Source organism: Vanessa tameamea, chromosome 22 (genome assembly GCF_037043105.1).
Source record: "Vanessa tameamea isolate UH-Manoa-2023 chromosome 22, ilVanTame1 primary haplotype, whole genome shotgun sequence".
Lineage (NCBI taxonomy): Eukaryota > Metazoa > Arthropoda > Insecta > Lepidoptera > Nymphalidae > Vanessa > Vanessa tameamea.
In genome coordinates this window covers 290,904-312,353 of record NC_087330.1, presented here as the reverse complement: position 1 = coordinate 312,353, position 21,450 = coordinate 290,904, and the positions used below count along the sequence as shown (strand labels likewise).

The 21,450-nt window shown below is 33.4% G+C and overlaps 1 protein-coding gene across 15 annotated transcripts in view; it reads right to left on the bottom strand.

The window, feature by feature from the left end:
* The window catches only part of Rg (rugose), a 419,297-nt gene that overhangs the window by 324,042 nt on the left and 73,805 nt on the right, over positions 1 to 21,450 (bottom strand). For 14 of the 15 annotated variants that reach the window (XM_064218533.1, XM_064218535.1, XM_064218541.1 and 11 more), the window contains exon 1: positions 13,775 to 14,008. The exons of the other annotated variant lie outside the window; for it this stretch is intronic. In XM_064218533.1, coding sequence (XP_064074603.1) covers positions 13,775 to 13,993 — 219 coding nt within the window. In that variant the 5' untranslated portion in view covers positions 13,994 to 14,008. Of the gene's footprint in view, positions 1 to 13,774; positions 14,009 to 21,450 lie in introns of those variants that run through there. 15 annotated transcript variants of the gene reach the window in all.

Genomic DNA, 21,450 nt, shown 5'->3' with positions numbered 1-21,450 from the left:
ATTTGAAACCCTGTAACTTCGTTGTGGCAAGCCAGAAGCCTGATTTTTTAGTAAATAAAAGGACTATGATTAGCTCTGTTAACATACAACAAAATGTTTTAACAAATAATTTATGAATTATCGCCAGTCGAAGTTTATCTAATTTTGTCACTTATTTATTCACTAAAAATAAACTTAAAAATTTGAATTCAACCATTGGTTGGCTTATAAAGCTATGTAAAACTGAAAAATTACGGAATTTTTTTTAAAAATAAAAACTGGAATTTCAATTATTTGCGTTTGGTAAAATCCCGTCTTTCCTAAAAAATATGTATTGGCTAATTTAAAAAAAGAATAAGAACAGGTTTAATAAAGACAGGTAAGAAAGTAGTAAAAGCCTATATGCAAGTCGGGCTACCGGGCGGTATATTTCATAAATATACATATATAAGGCCGCTATTGCCAACTCATAATATTATATTAATTATTGCAATGAATTTCTAATATTAATACGGGCCGTATAAATGTGGATAGGTAACTAATTAGGAAGCAATGTATTGTATGTAGTATCTTTATACTAAATACAATTACTCACTTGGTTTTAAATCAAAACTTTTTGGCGGCGGACTGTTTTGCGAGACTTGCATTTTATATTTTTTGATGGAATTAATATATTTTCGGAAATATGTACTAATTATTCTAAAAGTGTTTCCTCATCATACGGAAGTTAATGCCCGACCCTACGCCGCGGCACAAGTTCGACAATATTGCGAAAAGGTTGGAATACGTACCATGAATTGGCCAGCACGCAATCAGGATCTCAATCCCATTGAGCATGTATGGGACCCTGTCCCCACAACAGTGGCAGCATTAAGAACACAGATTTCACAGAAATAGAACAATATATCGCGAGGCCGGATAATAACCCTAATCAGATCTATGCGGAACCGATTAGAATCTGTAACTAGGGCACGAGGAGGCAATACACCTTATTAAAAGTAAAAAAAGTCTGCTTCAACTTTTTTTTTGTTGTAACAACCAATTTTTCAATAAACCAATCAAAATAAATTTTCGTTACATTTATCGTTTTTGTTAAAAAACTTTGAATAGAGCACACTTTGAACAGGAAACTTAAGGAAATGATACTAGACCGTTATAAAGTTGACGTACCAAATTATAGGTTTAAATATATATAAAAGTTTGAATACTTATTAAAATGTTTATTTCAAAGGCGTCTTGAATATTGAAGCAGTTTATGAGTCCGTCAATGTATAGTTGAAAATCTTTGACCACGAAGTTAGAGCTTTTTTCACGGCGGATTATCGTCACCAGAAGTGACCCCCTACATACCGAATCATCTCGTAATATCTTGCGCTGACATGAACTTACCTGTAACAATAAGTTTAATAATTAAAACTTGACACGGATTATTATCGAAACTTATAAAGTATTTAACAAAATATATACAACATAACATATAAATATATACTAGAATAATGTTTATAGAAATAATAGTTGATGGTGTAGGTTTATTTCTTTTGGTTATATTTTAACTTTGTTTTTAGAGAGATTTTTTATATGTTAGTTTTTAGGTTGTAAGAGTAAAAACGTCTACACCGATCAACAGATAAATCTTTCTCTAAAACTTAAATAGAAAACCGTAGATTTTTTTAAAACATGTCACCACGTCCATCGTCGTCCACGATATAATCCACTCCAAAAAATAAATACTTTTAATCTTAAGTAAAAAGAGAATCATTTTATGAGAAAAGACACGCTACTCATTTCTATAATCTAAAGTCGAATTGTGCAGATAACTTTGAATATACGGGTGTAACTCAATGTAAACTTTTATGAAGGAACCTGAAAAATATCGATACCCGTCGAGAGTTCTTAATAAAAAAAAATGATTAATCAACTATTATTGTTTAAATAATTGTTCATTTATTTTAATGTTTGAATTAACATTATATAACAAAACTTATTATTACTAATTATGTAATCGACGAATTAGCTTTCAACATTTTCGCAACGTCTTAATTGAAAGTTTATTCCATAAATTTATCTCACCTCGAAAAGTTGGCAGAATATTATAGAATAGTCCTCCAAGGAATTTGATTAGGCGCTGTTAAACGAAGCAGCTGAATTTGACGTTTATTTACCTAATTGAGAATTAGTACAACCTCCGACTGCCTGTGTAAACTTGCTCAAGTAGCTGTTGAATCGACTCAAATAATCGGTTATTGAAATTTAACTTCGCTAAAATCATATGTTACAATTGTAAATAATGAATATTGTTCATTTGGTTCATTAGAAATATTACACATGTATTCTCGAAAAACTTGGCAACGTTTGCACTTTAGTACTGTTTGGCACTTCTAAGTAAAGTCTAGAGACAGACAGTTTTCACAAAAGCAAATAAATTGTCTAACATTATTAAAAAATATTATACCAACAACTATTTTTACGATGTCATGCAGTGTTAGTTGTTAACATAAACATAAGTCAATGACTAATTTTACACAGGGGAAACGTAAATGCAGTATTTAACTGAAATACTTCATGTTATTATATTTAAGTAGTCTAATTTTCATGTACACATAATTAAACACAAATAAGTTTATTGGTTTACAATACACATATTTGACAAAGATGAGAGGCGAGTCTCGACCAGAGCGAGAGCCGCGGATACGACGAGCGAATCAATACGCAATCAAGCCGTCAGCCGCAGGAGCTGCAAACATTTTCCTTTCACGGCACAACTTGGGGGCATAATTTCATTTCGAGAGGCCTAAATTATTTGCCATTACCGAATTTGACGGTCTCGATCTCAACGAGACCCCGCCCCGCGCTCCCGGCCTCCGCGCACCGCAAATGACGGAATTAAAATCAAGCATGAGTGGACGTCGGGTTTCGCTAGCGTAAATTAACTTTCATCGTTCAAGCCGATGAGAAAATTGTTTAAAACTTACGGACCCAAGGATTTAGAAATTTCAAAAACTTGAACGAATTTAGCTGTAATTAATGGTATTTCAGATCAAATCTCCTTAGCCAACTTCAAAGTTCAACTTGACTGATTGTAATTTTTTTATACATGTGCGATATGATCGCCGGTCGAGAACAGTTTTTGATGTTTTTTATTTATTAAATTGCCCTTTATACGGATGAGATATCACAGAAGTAATTCGCTTAGTCATTCACGAAGTCGAAGGTCTATGAGCCTACTAAAGAATAGTTTAATTTAGATTTGGTATTGTATTGTATTTGGTAAAAGAAAATAATTTATGTAACATAGTATATATTTAAAAACGTAACTATTTGTATGTTTTTAACTTTAACTTCAGAAAAGATACAATTATATTGAATGTTATAAGCAAAGTAGAATACACTATGACAAAATCTAAAACCAAAATACCTTTAGTCATATAGACACTTCTGAGTCCTGTCAGTGTCGGATTCATGTAAAGCTACCGCCTGTTCGGAAAATAGTTTCTACCAAAAAAACCGCTAAGTAACCACAGAGTTATTGTCATTTTAATTACAGAGTATGTCAAAAAGTACAATTAAATTTAAGTGTATTGATCCCATGTTTCTTTCAAAAAGATGTATATGTCGGAATAGGCTCAGACATCAGAAGTAAAACGCAACCAATATAATAATAATCGCTTTATTATAATATTATAATTTCAATAAATTAACAAAGGGCGGTTTTACACAGCCAAAGCAATACCTATACTTAGTATCGACTATACTAGTACGGCAGTGAGGGAGGCGGTGACTACACTGAGACAGTGGTCCGTGCACCGAGACGCAATCGTTAGAAATGCGTGCTGATACCCTTTATCTGGATTTGTGTATTGCGAACGTTGGGGCGAGTGCTAAGACTCTGCCTTAAGATGAACCCTTTTGGGCTCGAGAGTGACGTTCGTCCTGAGGGTGTCTCCTATGAGATCGCACCTCGGCTCAGAACGCAGACGGTGGGGTGCCGATACCCGGCGCGTCTAGTCTTTTATACCATCAGCGCGTAGTGGGAGTCGGTGGGGCGATGGCGTCCGGTGCGCGTGCCACTAGCGCACGATGTCGCTGTCTCTGGATTTGAATTTTAACCGCCTCCGTCATATATTATTGTGAAGTTAAATAATATTGTTATAAAATATGAAGCAACTGTAATTATACACACTTTATTAAAAACATCCCGAAAGGAGTCTCGAGCTCCAAGATTATAAATAGACCGATAATGTTAAACAGTCAAATAATGTTACTAATATTACGCAACGTTTGAGGTATATATAATCCTAAAAGAGGAATAACCGACATCAGTGGTGTCGTAAAGGTGTGATATTTCAATTTCGTTATTGAAGCGCAGACTGAATATGATCGAACTGCAATTCACCGAATGAGTTAATACTCGGATTGCGTATATAACATTAAATTCGGCCGTAATATACGTACATGTCCAACGTACTGGAAAATTTTGGAAACCGATCGTTATTTAATTATAAATGTATTTAAAATTATACGTTAGCTGTTTATTTCCATTTATGTCATTACAATGAGAGGTAAATGTTCTGTATCAATAACTTTGAAAAAACGAACAGCTAAATTTACTCTGTATACAAGATGCCCTTTAAACTTAATCTTTGAGTGATATAATAAAAAACCAAATGGATCTTAATTATTTTGTTGGTTTAAAAATAAAATACAAAGTTCATAGAAAGATTCTACAGCTACTGATTGTTATAAATTGTCGGACGTCGTGAAAAATTATACTAATTGAACGAAATCCTTGTCGATTTTATTTTTTTTACGAGCAATCGCTCTGTAGGCAAATAGGTATTATGTTTCAAATTATATTATTAACGTTGTCGTTTATTTTATTCACTGACTTTTAGTCAAGGTGCAGATTTTATACATAGTTTATGAATGTTCACCGATTTATACCCGGAAATCAAAATATACTTTACTCAAGTAGGCTTTTACAACCACTTCAGAAATGCAGTATCATATAAAGTGTTAAGCTTCAAAGAGTAGATTCTAGAAATTAAATGAGGTTTAGGTTTTAATCATTTAATTACACGGATAATTAATTTCAATGTAAAACAATTTAATAACGTGTTATGTTAAATTAAATACTTATTCGTGTACACGTTTATTTCATTTGTAAAAGTTAACACAAATATCAAACAGTGACGTGACAAGTGTCAAATGTCAACTAAACTCACTAATATCTCGAGTATGCCAATACAAATCGTCCTAATTGTAAATAAAACAGTAATGATACCACCACGAGTACGGTCATCCGCTTGGACATGAATGTAAACTCGATAAAAACAATAAAAGACAAAGAAAGACAAAGTCTCGTTCCATATTGTAATTACGCCGTAACTAATCAAACTTCGACGGACGGAAGAACGCTGCTGAGCTCTAATTATTATTTCTCGGCCCTTGAGCCCGTTGATTGGTTCATTATAAATATATCGCCCAATGAGCTGTTCGATAAGTAAAAACATAAAAGCTTTTAACGTTTATAAAACTTTATATGAAACTACTTATAACTGATAGAGGGCTAAAATGATGTTGCGGATTATTTCGACAAAGGGTTATTCTCATAACTTTGATAAAGGTTCAATTTAAGAGTAGGGTTTGTCCAGTGGATACTTGAACGTGAACGAGAACACCAAGAAAAGTACTTAATTCGTCATTACAGTTGTCCTCGTACTCGACATCAACGGAAACCAGCACATCTAAGGTAAAATTCTGTAGCAGCTAGACGTGAGCCAGCTATGCTCAACATTCAGACATTTATGTGCTGCTATTATTATTTAAAAAAAAAAATATTTTTATGTTTGTCTTCAAAGCTTTACCTTTTAATAACATTAGGATAACAAAGAAATATTTTCTCAATGAAACTAATTATTATATTGATATAACACCAATTCTCACATATTAAAAATAATAAACTTTTTCTCCATCGCTGTATCTAAACTGAGTGGAGCATCGATATTATGGCACGTTACGTGAACCCCGAGGCTCGTCCCACGAACAGCTCCAATACTGAGATACGCGATTGATTCACTTTCAATAAAACACTGTTTCGGTACGTTCAATGAATATTATACGGGTTTCTAATAATATTGATCAAAAATTTAAAGACTTGCGAAGTTTATAGCGTCGTAAAATTTGTTCAAGTAAAAAGGCAACCGCTTTAAGGTACAATATTGATTCCCTTGGATAAAAACGCGTTTCCCTAATCAAAAGATTATAACTTAAACTTGCTATTTAAATAGTACATTACCGATAACGTAACAGAGTTAGTTATGAATATTCTTTGACGTTATATGATACCATTGTAATAAGCCTTCGTTTAGTGCCTTAATCGTGTTTATTGCGAATAAATAAGGTCGTGTTCTTCAACATCAACATCGCCACGCATTTTTAAATTAAATCAGTGTTTTCATTGCTTAAGTAAACATTGTTCTAGGGTCTACTGCTTCGCTTAAATTACAATTTTTTATCATTTCAGCTAGAAAGTAACGATAGAATCTTGAGTGCCGGGTATCTCGAGTACTATACAAATCTATTATGAAATCAATTCCGCTTACTCGAAGAAACTAAAATAGAATGAAGTAAAATACAATTTATTAGATATTACAAAGCGCATAAGTATAAATTAAGCATTTAAATCTTATCACAGTACATTTTAATAAAATCGTATTAAAATGTCATATTTAGTTATTAAGTATATAATATTTTGTAATCACAGCACAATACGTATTGAGTGAATTACTTTTATGTGAAACTACATTTCACTTCTTGCCTTTCAAAGCTTTGGAGAAAATGGAAACTCGTTTAAATCGTCTTTTGTGCAAACCTGATACGAGAAATAATTTAAATAAATAAACAATTCCGTTTTAGCAAAAGAATAAAGGCGAGTATTACTTGCAAATATAGCCTTAATAAAACAATAAACTAAATTAGAATTATTTAATCAAATTATGGAGCACACTGAAAAATGTCATGTTGAATATATTGCTGGAATAAATTACTTTTCTTCACAAAATTAATTTTCATAAGGCATGAAAGTTTTTCTAAAAACCTCAATTAATTCATTTTGACGAGATACAATGATAAGTCACATTGAATTTTCTTTTTGATATTCATTTGATATTCTATGAATTGATAAATATACAAGCTTATCGTACGTTTATAATTTAATTAAGAATGTTAAACGGATTCGTCGGGAAGATGAAATGAAATACATACATTTGTTGGAATAATATTATTTATAAAATGTTTTCTTTATAAATATGTCACTAAGAAGACACCAACAACAACAAGCAGGGACGAATATACACATCCTCCTGCTTATTCGCGGCCCAAAACCACTAACCAGGTGCAATCTTAAAATTACTTTATTTGTTTATCTCAGTCTAAGTCTTAGTACTTAGTCACGAGCCTAATGTGCTTTTACGGTCAACCGGCTACTGGGTAAAATAAAAAAAGCGACGAATTTAATATCATTTCATATAAAAGTATTGAATGGCTTGTTTTCGACGTGTAATAAAACGTACAATGTGTGTACAAATTAAATATAATTCAAGTCAAGTCAATAAGATAATTTATAAAAAACACATTGCTAAAGAAGGCATATTATTCGATACAAGATTATAGAGATGATAAAAAAGCGTGGAGCTTGTACTTGTTGACTTCCAGGCCGGATATATTACATACAATATAATTGTATTCAACTAACGTGACTTTGTTTTTTTAAATGTTGTAAAAGAGTAACTAGTGACGTTCTTGCCGATTCTTCTCGGTAGAATCTGCATTCCGAAACTTAATATAGTTTGTTAAATGACGATTCAAAAGTGCTTGTAAAATCCTACTTGAATAAAGTATATTTTTATTTTTTGATTTTGAGTAACTACCTATAATAATCATAATACCTATATTTCAACAAAAAATAACCTTGAATTGGAAACACATCAGCAATGTAAAGAAGCTGGATCGATGAGTTCCGCATGAATAGAATGAGCGTCAGGAGATAAATTGCCACGAAGCTTGCCTTTCTCTGCTGTCGCGGCATTAAACGCAAACTACTTTTACAATGCATTACGAGTATGAGCGATAAAAATGGATTATTAACAATCCCAACGTTAGTCACAATAGTAAAATAAAGATGAAGTGAAGAAGATTACTAAACAAAAAAATTTATGATATCCGTCTGAAGTATACTATAGTCTCGGACACTAGAAGTTTCTAACCTAACATATCTTAAATTAAAAAAATTAAAAACATATATTTCAAAATGCAATACGAAATAATCAAAAGTTACCAGTCGTAAGTTTTTTTTTATTTACTGAAATAGTTAACTAATGACATAGGTAACATCCAATGTGTACGTCTTTAATAGTGTAAACAAATTATTCAATTATTATCTGAAACATTCACCCCATATTACCGAATGACGTGACACTAAACTTATTCACACTAAAGGAACTTAAAATGTCTGGTTTCGGGAATATTCTAAGGTAGTTTCAAATTTGTCCTCCCTCTCCCCCTGAATGTTTTATTCATAATCTAAGCAGAAGCGTCTAAAACTCCGATTTACTGAAGTTCATTAAAATCCAGCCGCAGTGAATTTCAATAAGGTCACTGTTTCCTCGCACCTCGTCGGAGGCGTCCGTGTTTGTCACGCCGGTCGCCTTCTGTGTACCGATAATCCAATCTAAATCTCTTAACATTTATTTATTTAGTGTTTGTTAAGCGAAATATTGTAATCGGAATTCATTTTCATGGATTACAAATAAATTACAAACAAATTTAAAAACTTTAACAGCTTCGATTATATTTTCATTCTTATTCCGTATAAATTGCATGTGTTTTAAATATTTAATAGAAATAAGACGAAATGTATAGATTGAACAGATATTCACCCATACACCTGCTGTCCAGCTTGGCTCTTAGAAAACACCGGGAGCAGTCTTACGATTAATGAATAGTATTATAGTACATTTGTCAGTTGTTTTACTTCTAACGTTTATTAAACTTTTCCTAAGTATAACGAGATTGTACGCGTTGTATTTAGCAACAGGCTTTTCAACGAGGTGACAACAGAAGGACTTAATGTTTCAGAAGCGTTTAATTAATGAACGAGAAATGAAAAATCTTCCAGAGACAGCTTTGTTTTGATGAAATTTTATAATAAAATTTTAACGAACAATTCGTGTAAACTTCCAAATAAGAAATTATTCATAAACAGATCTAAAATAATTGTAGTTATAATGTAAGTTTAATAATGAGCTAAAATTTTACTTAAAAACGTTAGGCAGTAAGCGAAATATATTTCCAAATACAGAAACTTTTCAGCCGCCAGATCCCGCAACGCATAATCTCCATTGTGGTGCACACTCGAGTTTGTTATTGTTAAGAGTACAGCGGGAGAGCGCGGCATTACCCGATTGTGTTATATAAAAGTAACGACTACAATGCTGCTTGGAACATGTTTAATCTTACTTTGTTTGTCGAGCGGGAAACTGTAACGCAGCGTAGAGGTGCATTATATACAAATTAATACAATTGTGTTAACGGGTAAGCTCTGTTTTTCCATATTAAAGATATGTTTAGGCGTGTATATTTTTTGGGAGGCAATTTTTTAAGGAAAATTGAATGTTTGTAAGTTTGTCTATGAGTTACTAATCCGATTTACGGAAAATACTCCGAAAACAATTCACCGCATCACAATTCACCGAATCACAATTTGTGCATGTCAACTCATTAACTGAGCTAATTTTACGGAGTCTTCAATCCGCAAGGATAACTGAACTCTGTTATACGAAAAGCATCGACGATCCTTACTTATAAATGTTTTTCGGATCGGATCGGATCGGATATCAGACGTAATTAGCGACGCCAAAACCTGGCCAGAAATCATACGGCGAATATTTTGATCGTAATTTCAACGATCATAAAATCATAAATAGAAAAAACAAACAAATTTGAAGAACAAAATATACAAAAAAAATATATAAAACAAATTTAAATACTAAAAAATATATAAAAATGGATGGATATATCCGCTACGTCCTCGTTCGTTGTCCCCGGGTACGGCGGAAAGCGGAAATTTATTCATTTGTATTCTTGGTATTAGTATAAAAACATTTATAAGTAAGGATCGTCGATGCTTTTCGTATAACAGAGTTCGGTTATCCTTGCGGATTGAAGACTCCGTAAAATTTGCTCAGTTAATGAGTTGACATGCGCAAATTGTGATTCGGTGAATTGTGTTTTCGGTGAATTGTTTTCGGAGAATTTTCCGCAGACGACTAATATATTCATTCGACTGTGATTAAAATATCAAGTGTTTTTCTGCGTATGGCCATAAAGGTTCCTAGAACAAAATAAATACGTATTTTTTGTAAGTTTGCCCTGCAATATAAACGTTTTACATGAAAAACGTTTTACGTTGAACAAATATCGACGAGTAGCTAGTTAATTATAAATACGAAATACGAAATAAAAAACGAATATAAAACTGAAAAGGATAGTATTAATTTACCGAAGAAGCATGATTAACATTACCGTTGCCCCGGTCCCTCTCTGCACTCTGTGATTAAATATGTACCGGGAGAATCTTTTAGTGGCCGGGTCCATGAAACATTCAGGCAGCGACGGCGAAAAATAAAAGCTGACCCGAAGTGCTCGCCTCGCCTACAATTGTCTCGGTTGTGTAATAAAAGATTCCTCGAGGTCATTGTTATTAAAGCAACAAATACATTTATGTATAATAATATTTTTGTTTTATGTCTTACATATTACCATCATTTATACGTTTCATACGTTGTCAATTGTAAAATCTAAAGTAAAATCTAAAGTAAAATAAGTATCACTGAGCTCATAGGCAGCAATAGGCATTCACACGTACGTAATACGTATTCATTACAACCGTTACACAGCAACCTGTACAACGTATGACAGCTGATCGACATAAGTAATTTGTTTTAAAGTATCAAGATTATACTTTCAAGTTCTCACACTGTTTTAAAAATATATTTAAATCATGTTCATTGTAAATAAGCAATATAATTAAAATTTTGCTGTTTCCAACAGTTTCAACTTTATTTCATTTAATTATTTTATGGTTAAGTTTTATTTGTTAATATATAAGGTAGAAACGATACCACATTAATGGTTACAAAACACTCAGCGAAATAAATAAAGAAGAATTTCATCATTTCAGTTAATAAAGAGAGTTTGATTTTCCCAGAAAGCTGTAAGTGGCTGTTAATTATGTACCAACTTTCAGACGTTCAACGAAATTAATAAAAAAAATCTCAATTATATCGTGTTCTTGTTTATAAGTTCATTCAAAGAATTTCCTCAGCTGAAATATTTTAAAAGGTGGGCTTTTACTTAACACATAATTTAATTATGGTGATTTGCTGAGGGTCGCGTTACACGGTCGCTTGCGTCGGTGCTCTAAAGTTCTAATGTCCGGTACTTTACTGGGGCCACTTTCAAGCCTCGTTTACACTACTAGACTAATTGCTACATTAAACTACTTATAAAAACTTATAACATTTTATGTAATACTAAAATAAAAAAATATAAACAATTATAAAATTAATAAGTGAGATTATTTTTTGTGTTATTGTCTTTTCAAGTGGCTCTCTTAAGAGTCAGTTGAAAAGACAATAATTGATAATATCAATTCAATATAAAAACACGTTAACTATATGACTGACCAGCAGAAGTTCTACGATCAATGAAATAGTCCTCGAGGACATGCCCGATTTATTGAGATCGCACTGGACAGGTTGCAAACGGACTTCAATTTCCAGAAAGCTGTTCATAGCCAAAAATGAATAGATGTATAAATTAAGGTATAGTTTGCTTTCGGTAAGTAGTTCACCAAGTCCTATTAATAAATTAAATAAAAGATATGATATCTACCTATTTGTAATGAAAAAGTTAATTAGCATTGTTGTTTGTTCGTTCAGTGTAAGAAGAACAGTGACATTGCAGTATAAAAGCGCTAGTAAGGTAGAGAGCAATATTGTGTGCGGCGTGCCATCCTCTGTCCACTTTTATTATAAGTAGTCATAACTTCTATTATTCACTGTGTACTCTGTTTTAGTGCTAAGATGATAATTAATATTTCAATTTAAATACTACTTTGTCTACTGAATGCTTAGATCGCAAATTACGAATTAAGATACGAATGAAAACTAAGATCTTAGTTCAAACTTAGTTTCTAGCGATGCTTGTACCAGTGAGGTCGGACGTATGTCGAAGCCACCGACGACGTCACGCGTGCGAGAAGCCTCGTGCCAGCTGATCTGTCAGTTTCAAAACATGATGTTTCTCTTTGGATTACTGTTTTATGAGTTACTATGTTATTGGTATGCAAACATCACCGTTTTGCGTCCTGCAGCGTTGCATGATATAAGTGTAAACGAATAGGTAATTAAATATCAGTTTACACAAGCGTTATGAACTATAATTGACTACAAATTTTACCGATTTTAAAGCCTAGCTTACAAAATAATACTTTTAATAATTACTTATACTAGATTGACAATTAAAATGGACGCGAAGATACTCATCTATCAAGTTGAAAAAAACTAGCAGCGAGTAAATCCTTTAATCGATACAAGCGCGTTCGCGTCGAGCGTAAAGCAAATGAAATGAGATCCGAGACGCGAATGAACACAGCTCCGAGCTCACTGAGTCCCGTTTAAATTGAACTTAATTACTTTCAATTGAATGTTTAGTTCGCGGACCGCTTTTGAATCCTCTCAGCGCGTTGTAACGAATTTGGCCTTAAGCTCGCTTCCTGTAAACATCCACCATTGAACATTTAAGCAGTTAAAATCCCACTTAATATTATCTATCAGAATTTAAGCCAGAGATATATTTTAATTAAAAAAAAATAACGGAATTGTATTGGAGCAGAAATTTTATATTTAAATCGTGACTTTTCAATCATCGTTGCCGCAGCTAATCCTACGTAATATAGGATTACCTTAATACATTCATAGCTTGTACGCCTGATTTTATATGGAATATACATTCGATAGTCAGCCATATGAGTCTTTACAGCTCGCGATGTGGCGCCAAACGCCATCTGTCGGAGGTAATGATCCTACTTCTTGACGATAACAATAACTTACATGTCAAGGTAAAATTCACTACGGGAATTGTTTATGTGTATTTAAAAATATTTATACTGATTGACAGAAGCTGAAATCACAAATCATTCGCCTTATTATCTGAAACGAAATAATATGAATATTGAAATAGTCTTAGTCTCTAGGCCATTTTTACAATATTTTTATCGCAATGGGCGATATCTTGTTATATGTTTCTATAGATGATGTAATCTAGTTTCGATAGTCGCAATATAATTGGAGAAGATCAAAAGAATTTGGATTTTCAACATATATCCGTTCCTCTGGAAATATTACATTTGTTGTAAATCCTTTTGCGGCTAAACGAAAAAGTATCAAACAAATTGTTCGAGCGAACCTCGATACTATAAATAGATATAATTGAAGTAACTTGTATCTTATTTTTAATCAAATTCATTTATTACATTAGAACAATTTATTCAAAATTAAATTTTGAAGTAGTTTAATTAAACAACGGCTTAATTTAAAGTGTTTTTTTTTATCATAATATATGGAAGAGAGCTTTAAAAGAACTGTTCAGTTTCGCTTATTATTGATGTTTACTTCTTCGTAGATTTTGCTTAAAGAATAAATAGAAACCATGATCATTCCAAAATGTATCTTACCGAAAATGCTTTGAGGAACACGAGGCACTGTATAATGCCCTCCATCGTGTCGCCGGTGAGGCAGAATGTGCCTGTTAAATGTCTACCCTTCTTGTCGCCCAAGTGAGGAGCTGCGGCCAGACTGGCGTGCACGAGCGCTCCGCGCGGCCTCGCGTCTCTGGTCGCGCCGAGCACGCCCGGCAACGGCGCGCCCTCCATCAGCCGAGCGAGAGGGTCCATCCCCCGCCGACACTATATCGCACTCATCACGCACTGACACGTAGTTTCACGCAATAACGAGCCTATTAGTGATCACTTTCACGCGGCACTTCAACGACTCAACACATCGTAACGTTTGTATTGCTGTATTGGCAGTATACTCAAGCGTAATTGATTGAATAGAGTGAATTTATTATACCTAACTTATTCAATTCGACACTAGCAAACCTCTTAAGTTGGAAAGTTAATGTTAATATCTAAATAGTTTTTAAAATACAACCTTGCATCTATGACGTATACCTAATGAACAATTCTTAGATTATCTTAGTTTAATTTAGAACCTACACTAAACAAAGCCCTGTAAACACTTCGTACTTAGTATAATCTCGTGTCTATAATCTTTGGCACTGAGTAATACAACTGAGTATTTGTTCACAAGTTAAGGGCGATCACTGATGTCAACGCGGGACGATACAGAGATGACGGAAGGTGTGACCGTGCGTTTACTTTGACACAGGGCCTTGCATTCTTCACATCCGCATTTTGCCTCGTCCTGGTTCCAGCATCCACTGTTCAGAAATAGGGTCACCAGCGTATAAATCAGCACCGCCATGCCGACTATCAAATATATTTCCATAATGCACACCTGATGTTGGTCCTCGATGCTTCATGTGTCATATTAGTTATTTGGCACTCATCATTTTGTTTAATTCACCTGTCAGTAACCTGTATTAGTATTATTAGCAATTATTGTTGTGTTTACACATCATGGATATTTACTACTGCAGAGTTTACCATGGACTGTCAAATTGCGAACTAGAGACAATTGACTATTGAAAGTTATATTGCATAATTTTTTTGAAATACTACATATTTATCGTCTGAAATCTCGGCTTGGCTAAATAACATTGAAGAGTACATGAAATCTAAACTAATTTTCAGAGTCTGTATCCTCTGGGGGTATATGTCGGCATGTGATTATTATTTCCCGAAAGACTCGAAACTAACTTTATTCTACTTATAATATTATAAAGAAATAATATTTTAAAAAGAAATATTACAACATTTATACTTTATAATAACAAAAAAATTAATCAGGTTTAGGTTATTACCGCAAAACTATTTTGGTAAAATGTGTTTTATAAAATATATTAATGTGACTTGGATAGGTTAATAAAGTAAGACGTAGTTTTGTATGCGTAGATTTTGTATCTTGGACCAAATTGCAGCATTCAGTTACCAGATTCTTTGCTGTCAACTTTATAGGGATAATGACTTACTTCAATAAAATCTCAAATGAAAAACATAATGAATAAACTATCCATGAAAACATGTCTTGGTGAAACTTGCTTTAAACAGTGCAAAGACTCCTTTAAAGTAAGCAATGAGAATTTTTTCAATATTCAATTTATGTATACAAGTAAAAGGAATGATACTATGAATAGATATATTACAACCAATTAATGGTTTACGTGCTTATGTGTGTGCATTTGACGTACGTCACTATCAAATTATAAACATTATAAACGAAATTAAAATACGGAACGTCAAACAGGACGCAATAATGCATGCTAATTTACAAAGAGTTACAGACGAGAGTGAACAAGCCCCAATATGGAGGCCAATAAATAAATGAAGTTCAAAAATCTCGCATGCAATACACCCTTTATGTTTTTAATGCAATCATATTTTTAGTCATTGCCATATAATACAAGGACATAAAAGTATAAATCATATAAAATTTATCGTAAGCTTTTCTGAATAAAACTGTCAGTGAAGGACTACTTCCCAACCGCCTAAATTCACGACCTAACATAAATCCCATATATTGACAGAAATTTTGCATACAAAAACCCCCCATGCTGTAAGATTTATGTAACCAAATACATCGAGAGCTCGTCACAGCCCCGCATCCGTATTTAGGGTACAGTAATTGCTGGATTCGTGTGATAATACTTTATGCATCCATTGTTGAATCGTGTCATGGATTTTATAGAAAATTTACCGGGATTTTGTACGGTATGCTAAATAACATTTCGATGCAACCAAAGAATGTAGTTGCTTCGCGTAGTATGATTTACTCATTAATTTGTATGACACCGCGTACTGAAATTATTTTCGAAAATGAATAGGATTACAAGAGCTAATTTAAATACTAATTTGCATTTATTTATCGTTAATTAGCTTTGACAACAATGAGTATACTTCTCCAGCCATGTATATTAAGCCATAGTGCGTGAAAGTGGGATTAACACGGCGAACTTTAATTTCCCTTAAATAATGACAAATGAGACGTTTTCATTCGATTACCTCTTTTGTCCCGGATCGCGAGACGTCTCTATACTTACACAACCATAAGAGGAAAAAAGTCAAATAAACAACATTTGACAGCAAATTGACGCGATATCATTGGTCGAGAGATGATTAATCTATGATATTCACTATGGTTTTTGGGGAAAATGCCGTTTTGAACGTCGACTAAACTGTTGTCGAAATTTTGGAAGTAAAATTAAAGTGGAAATAACTAGTTAAGTGTATTATACCTTAACAAAGATATATTAATCATATACTCTTAGCAGGCCACAATATAGCTGAATTATAAGCAAATAGCATTTTCTACTTTATTGGAACAGGCGATACACGCAGCTTCATATATCCGGATTCGCTACTTCACCCAACCGGCCAAACTAAATTATTCACGTCTGACTCATACCTGGTATACTTTTATAATTAAAAAATCTTTCCCATAATGCTTCGAAGAGTTAATAAGATACATTATATCAAGCAATTGAAACGAAACACCAAATCTAATATATATATATATATATATATACACACATATATAATGGAATAATAGAAGATATAATAATAGAAGTGTAATAATTGGCATGTATTGTTATTTGTGAAATGATTCGAGCACGGAGGCTAGCGAGCTGCCGTAAATCATTTGACATTAAGCCACCATGACCAAGAGCAAGACGCAACGCAAACATTGGCGTCTGATTGCCCTCATTGTCCCGCCGCCTGCGATCCGGCCGCGACCCAATCACTCCGCATTCACTCCCGCACTACTAAACCCGCCATTGTACGACAAATCAAATTATCGACAGCCGCCCCGAATAACTCATTCCAATGCCTTTCATTATGGGCTGAATCGCTGAAACTTCTCTCTCAAATTGTTTCGTAAACAGATAATTACAAATGGAAATTGTTTATCTTACTTAATAATAAATGAAAACATTGTTCTTGCATCGAATTCCTTTTTTGTTTTAAATAATAATAGTGTAAAATATATTATTATATATTATATTAATATACCAAGCGACTAAATAAACGTACTAAATTCGCAATGTGGTAGTAATTGATGACGTTCAGCTAATACTTTGTAAAACCAACAATACATTTTTGTCGTTGGGAGGTTTAAACAATACATCGATAAAAGCATTCTTTATTCACTTTTCGATGACATTAAGTACGAGTATGAGACGAAAACTTTAAAATTCAAGTAGACTGTAGTAGTAGGTAATGCAATACGAACTGAGACGTCAAGTAGCAAGAGACGAATAAAAAACGAAGCAGTAAATAAAGTCCGAGGAGAAATGCGATACCCAGAAGAATCTTAAGGCCGTTAGTATTGTACGTATTTGACCTTTCAGCGGAATTAATCACGGCTACCCTTTTGGCATCGTGTAACTTTATACGCATCCGTACATGTACCTACTCTTATTAAATTATTTGAGTATATGATTGAATTTGTTTACCTTCACTGCGTAATATTAAACGGCTCGAAAACCTATTCCAAAGCTCATCACTGAATTTAGTGAGATTTGCCTCTTCTGTTCTATGTTGGACCTAACTCGTTACAAAAATATTATTCAACAGCCGTGCACCTATCGGAAACATTATTCAGAAACCCATCGAATTTTCTTAAGTATTCGGTTGTCTTCGGTTGGTTACATTGCCCATATCCTCATTTTACGTCGGGTTTCGTATAAACTTCCATAACCTATTTAACCCTCTTATAGGATGGATTTTAAAACCACCGTAACGACCATCATGAAACATAAGCATATACCTGAACATGGAGTTCCATATTTCTAACATCAGAAATGACGAATTTCCATACAAATTTTCATCCCTCATATAAACCCCTTGCTCACCTACATTCCATGAGGTATTCCTGTGCTAAATTTCATCCAGTTATTTCAGCGGTTTCGGCGGTGCGTATGTGTATATTAAAATATTATTACGCCGATATTTGTAGCTTATGAAGCTGTGCATAGTATATCAACTAATGTATGTGAAAAAAAGTTTTACAGTGCTTCAATTCACTCGCAAAAGATTATTATTACAGAACATTGTGACAGTACTGCAGCCGAGGACTGACGCCATAAACTTTTTCAATAGAGATCCAAGAATATTCGAACAAACTAACGAAATCTACTTAACAAATGCTTTACTTAATATTATTATGTAACATACTTTGAAAGATCCTTTGCACATTTTCACATGCAAAGTATTAATTGCTTATTTAAATTAAATTCTACATAAAGGTAAGACTTTTGTATTATTTCATTATAACTGTTTATAAAGAGAGACACAATTTAAAGTGAAATAAAAATATTATTTTTACGAGACAGAAATTTAACTAGATAGTGTTATGTATAAAAAATGTTTGTTATTGTGGCTACCGAACAGTTGTTATAGCAACTAGCGTTAGGGGTTTTAGCTTAGAACTACAAGGCATATATAACTACTTAGTCAAGATTCGTTAGGTCTTATGTAATACTGTAATAATAATAAAACTAATACCAAACTACAGAATTGATTATGCTGGCAACGAGCAAAACAAAACAATCAAATGAACAAATAATTAGCCGTCACCCGAGCCTCCCTCCGATCCGGTGTTGTGTCTCTATCTCGGAATATGAATGTGCCTCGTATCACGAGACAAATGAAGGCTCGTACTCGTGGGCGTCCTTTCTCTCACACAATCAGTCATCGCGTTACGTGATCTAACTATTATACTATACAAACAAACGTCTTCTTGTTCCTCCGGAGAGGTATTCACGAGGGATTAAATGAAGGTATTTTGCCTTTTAATTCCAGTTGTTCACGTTGTTTTTATTTCAAATTATCTCAACATTTACTAAACGAATAAATAATGGTAGTTACTGTTTGTTCAAATTGTCATTATGATTTGCCATATTTATAAACATAAAAATGCTCCCTGTTTTATCTGTGAAAGATATACGCCGTAGTCAACTTTTCCGCAGTTATTTTAATTAACTAAGATTCAATAGTACGGTAATTATTTATTTTAAGTTTTAGTTATCGTAAGCAAATCAAACACCTTAAAAGCAGCTGCAAGCTTAAAAAACCATTAACGACTTGATTGTTCTACAAAATCACTAATGAGAATCTTTAATAAAAATATCCGATAGAATGTAGATTTAAAGAATGACGAAAACCTTAGAAATACTCGTTATATATATTATTATTTATACTCAATCTACTTTGCTCGCACAACTATTACCTACCGAACAGATTAGGATCAGGATAAATGAACAGCGCGCAATTTATGTATGAGCAATTATTATAAAGACAAATTTAAATCAAGCAATTTTCATTTTAAAACAAAATTTTATTAATACAAAGTTCAATTTTTTATCCTTCAAATCTGACCATCAAACAAAAAATCTGTTATTTTAGGCAACGAGATAGAAATAAAAAAAAAAACAAGTTGTTTTCGGCAGTCAGTCTCCAATGACCTAAATTATTAATCACTTAATGGGTTTCAACCCGATGGATTCCTACCGAAATAAATGTCGAATCGGTAGTTTATTTTGGTTGTTCATTGGCGAGCGGTATCGGGTAGCGGGAGTCGGGCGGGGGCAGCGGGTCGCGGGTAACGGGTAAAAACAAACGCAAGGCTCAGCCACGCTGCGGCTCCACGACCCACGGGTATTGATCACGGCTATCCATTCTGAACTTCCGGCCATCCCTCAATTAATCCTCTCCGGCATCATTTTTAATGGTTCCATTTCGATATTACTTTGCGCCTTAGTTACCTGATTCATTTTATGTGCGTTTCTTGTTTTACGTTTATGTATTTGATGTAATGGCTTACTTCATCACTTTCTATATAATTAAAATCAAGATTGTTATTCCTATAGTCAAAAGATTTAATAAGAAGGGTTAATAATGATACTGTATTTATTATCTAATCAAAGATAATCGAGTTCCTAGTGTCATGTGTCGACGATGTCATCGCAGAGTTGACATAAACTTTATTTGATCTTTACACGAGTCTTTATATAGATTTATAAAAAACCTAAATCAAATCTAAACAATGTAACAAAAGCCCCTAATATCTGAATAAAATACCTTATATTCTTATATACTTACATACAAAATAACACAATAACTAAGTGACAACTTGAACAATATCCCTAAACTATCACTTGTAGATCAGAAACATTCGAATCATATAAATTAAAATGAAGTAAATCATGAATAAATATAATCTTTAAATCCTATCTGTTTTCAATTATTTCCCTTTTGTGTCGCGAATCGAACTTGTAAATGTTTATGTATAAACGTATACGAAATAGAAGTTCGTAGCGGTTTCGTCAAGTTTGAGAAATATTTTTAAACATCCTAATTTTTTTATCCTTCAGAGAAATCAAATCCACGTCAAGGAGGAAGCCCATCGTTCTATAATCTCGAAGGGACGAACACCCGAAGGACATCAGTTAGGGCGGTCTTTAAAGAAATTTTCCCGCTTCGCTAAACTTTCTCAATTAGGGCCGAAGGGCCGACGCTGCGCCGTGCCGTCCGCGGCGACTATACCTACTGGAAAAAAGCTTTCGGATATGTCGGACAAGAAAATTGACTATTCTGATTTTCTGTTTTTAATTTTGCGACAATTTAAAAAAGCCTAAAACATGTGAGAACGCGTATATTATAATATCTACATGAAGAATTAAAAAAATTTAAAAGTATTAAAATTTTAAATTTAAGAGGAAACGACGCAATAATAAAAGATAACATGCGCCTCACACCCAGGAAACTCTCAGTGGCGTTGCGCTTACAAGTTAGAAATTCTAATATTCATACATCGCCAAATGAGAAAGGATATTCAATTCGGCACACGTGAAATGGCACAAGATCTCTCGTTCTCCTGAGACGTACTTAGCGGAACAAACAGCGGTTCGTTTGATGTCGTTCGACGACTGTGATGTCTTGATTAGCGCCGGCTCCGGTTCAGACGTGCTCGTGTGAAATTGATTAATCTGTAGGTGCGGCCGGAATTTCCATACACGAAAAGATTTCTAAATATATATGTATTTTAAATACGTAATAATCCTTTGATACCAAGGTGACACATTTTGGTTATTGAATGTTAAAACCTTTGATTAATTTCCACGTATCTACATTTTTGGGGAATTAAAGTGAGTGTTGACAGAAAGAAAAAA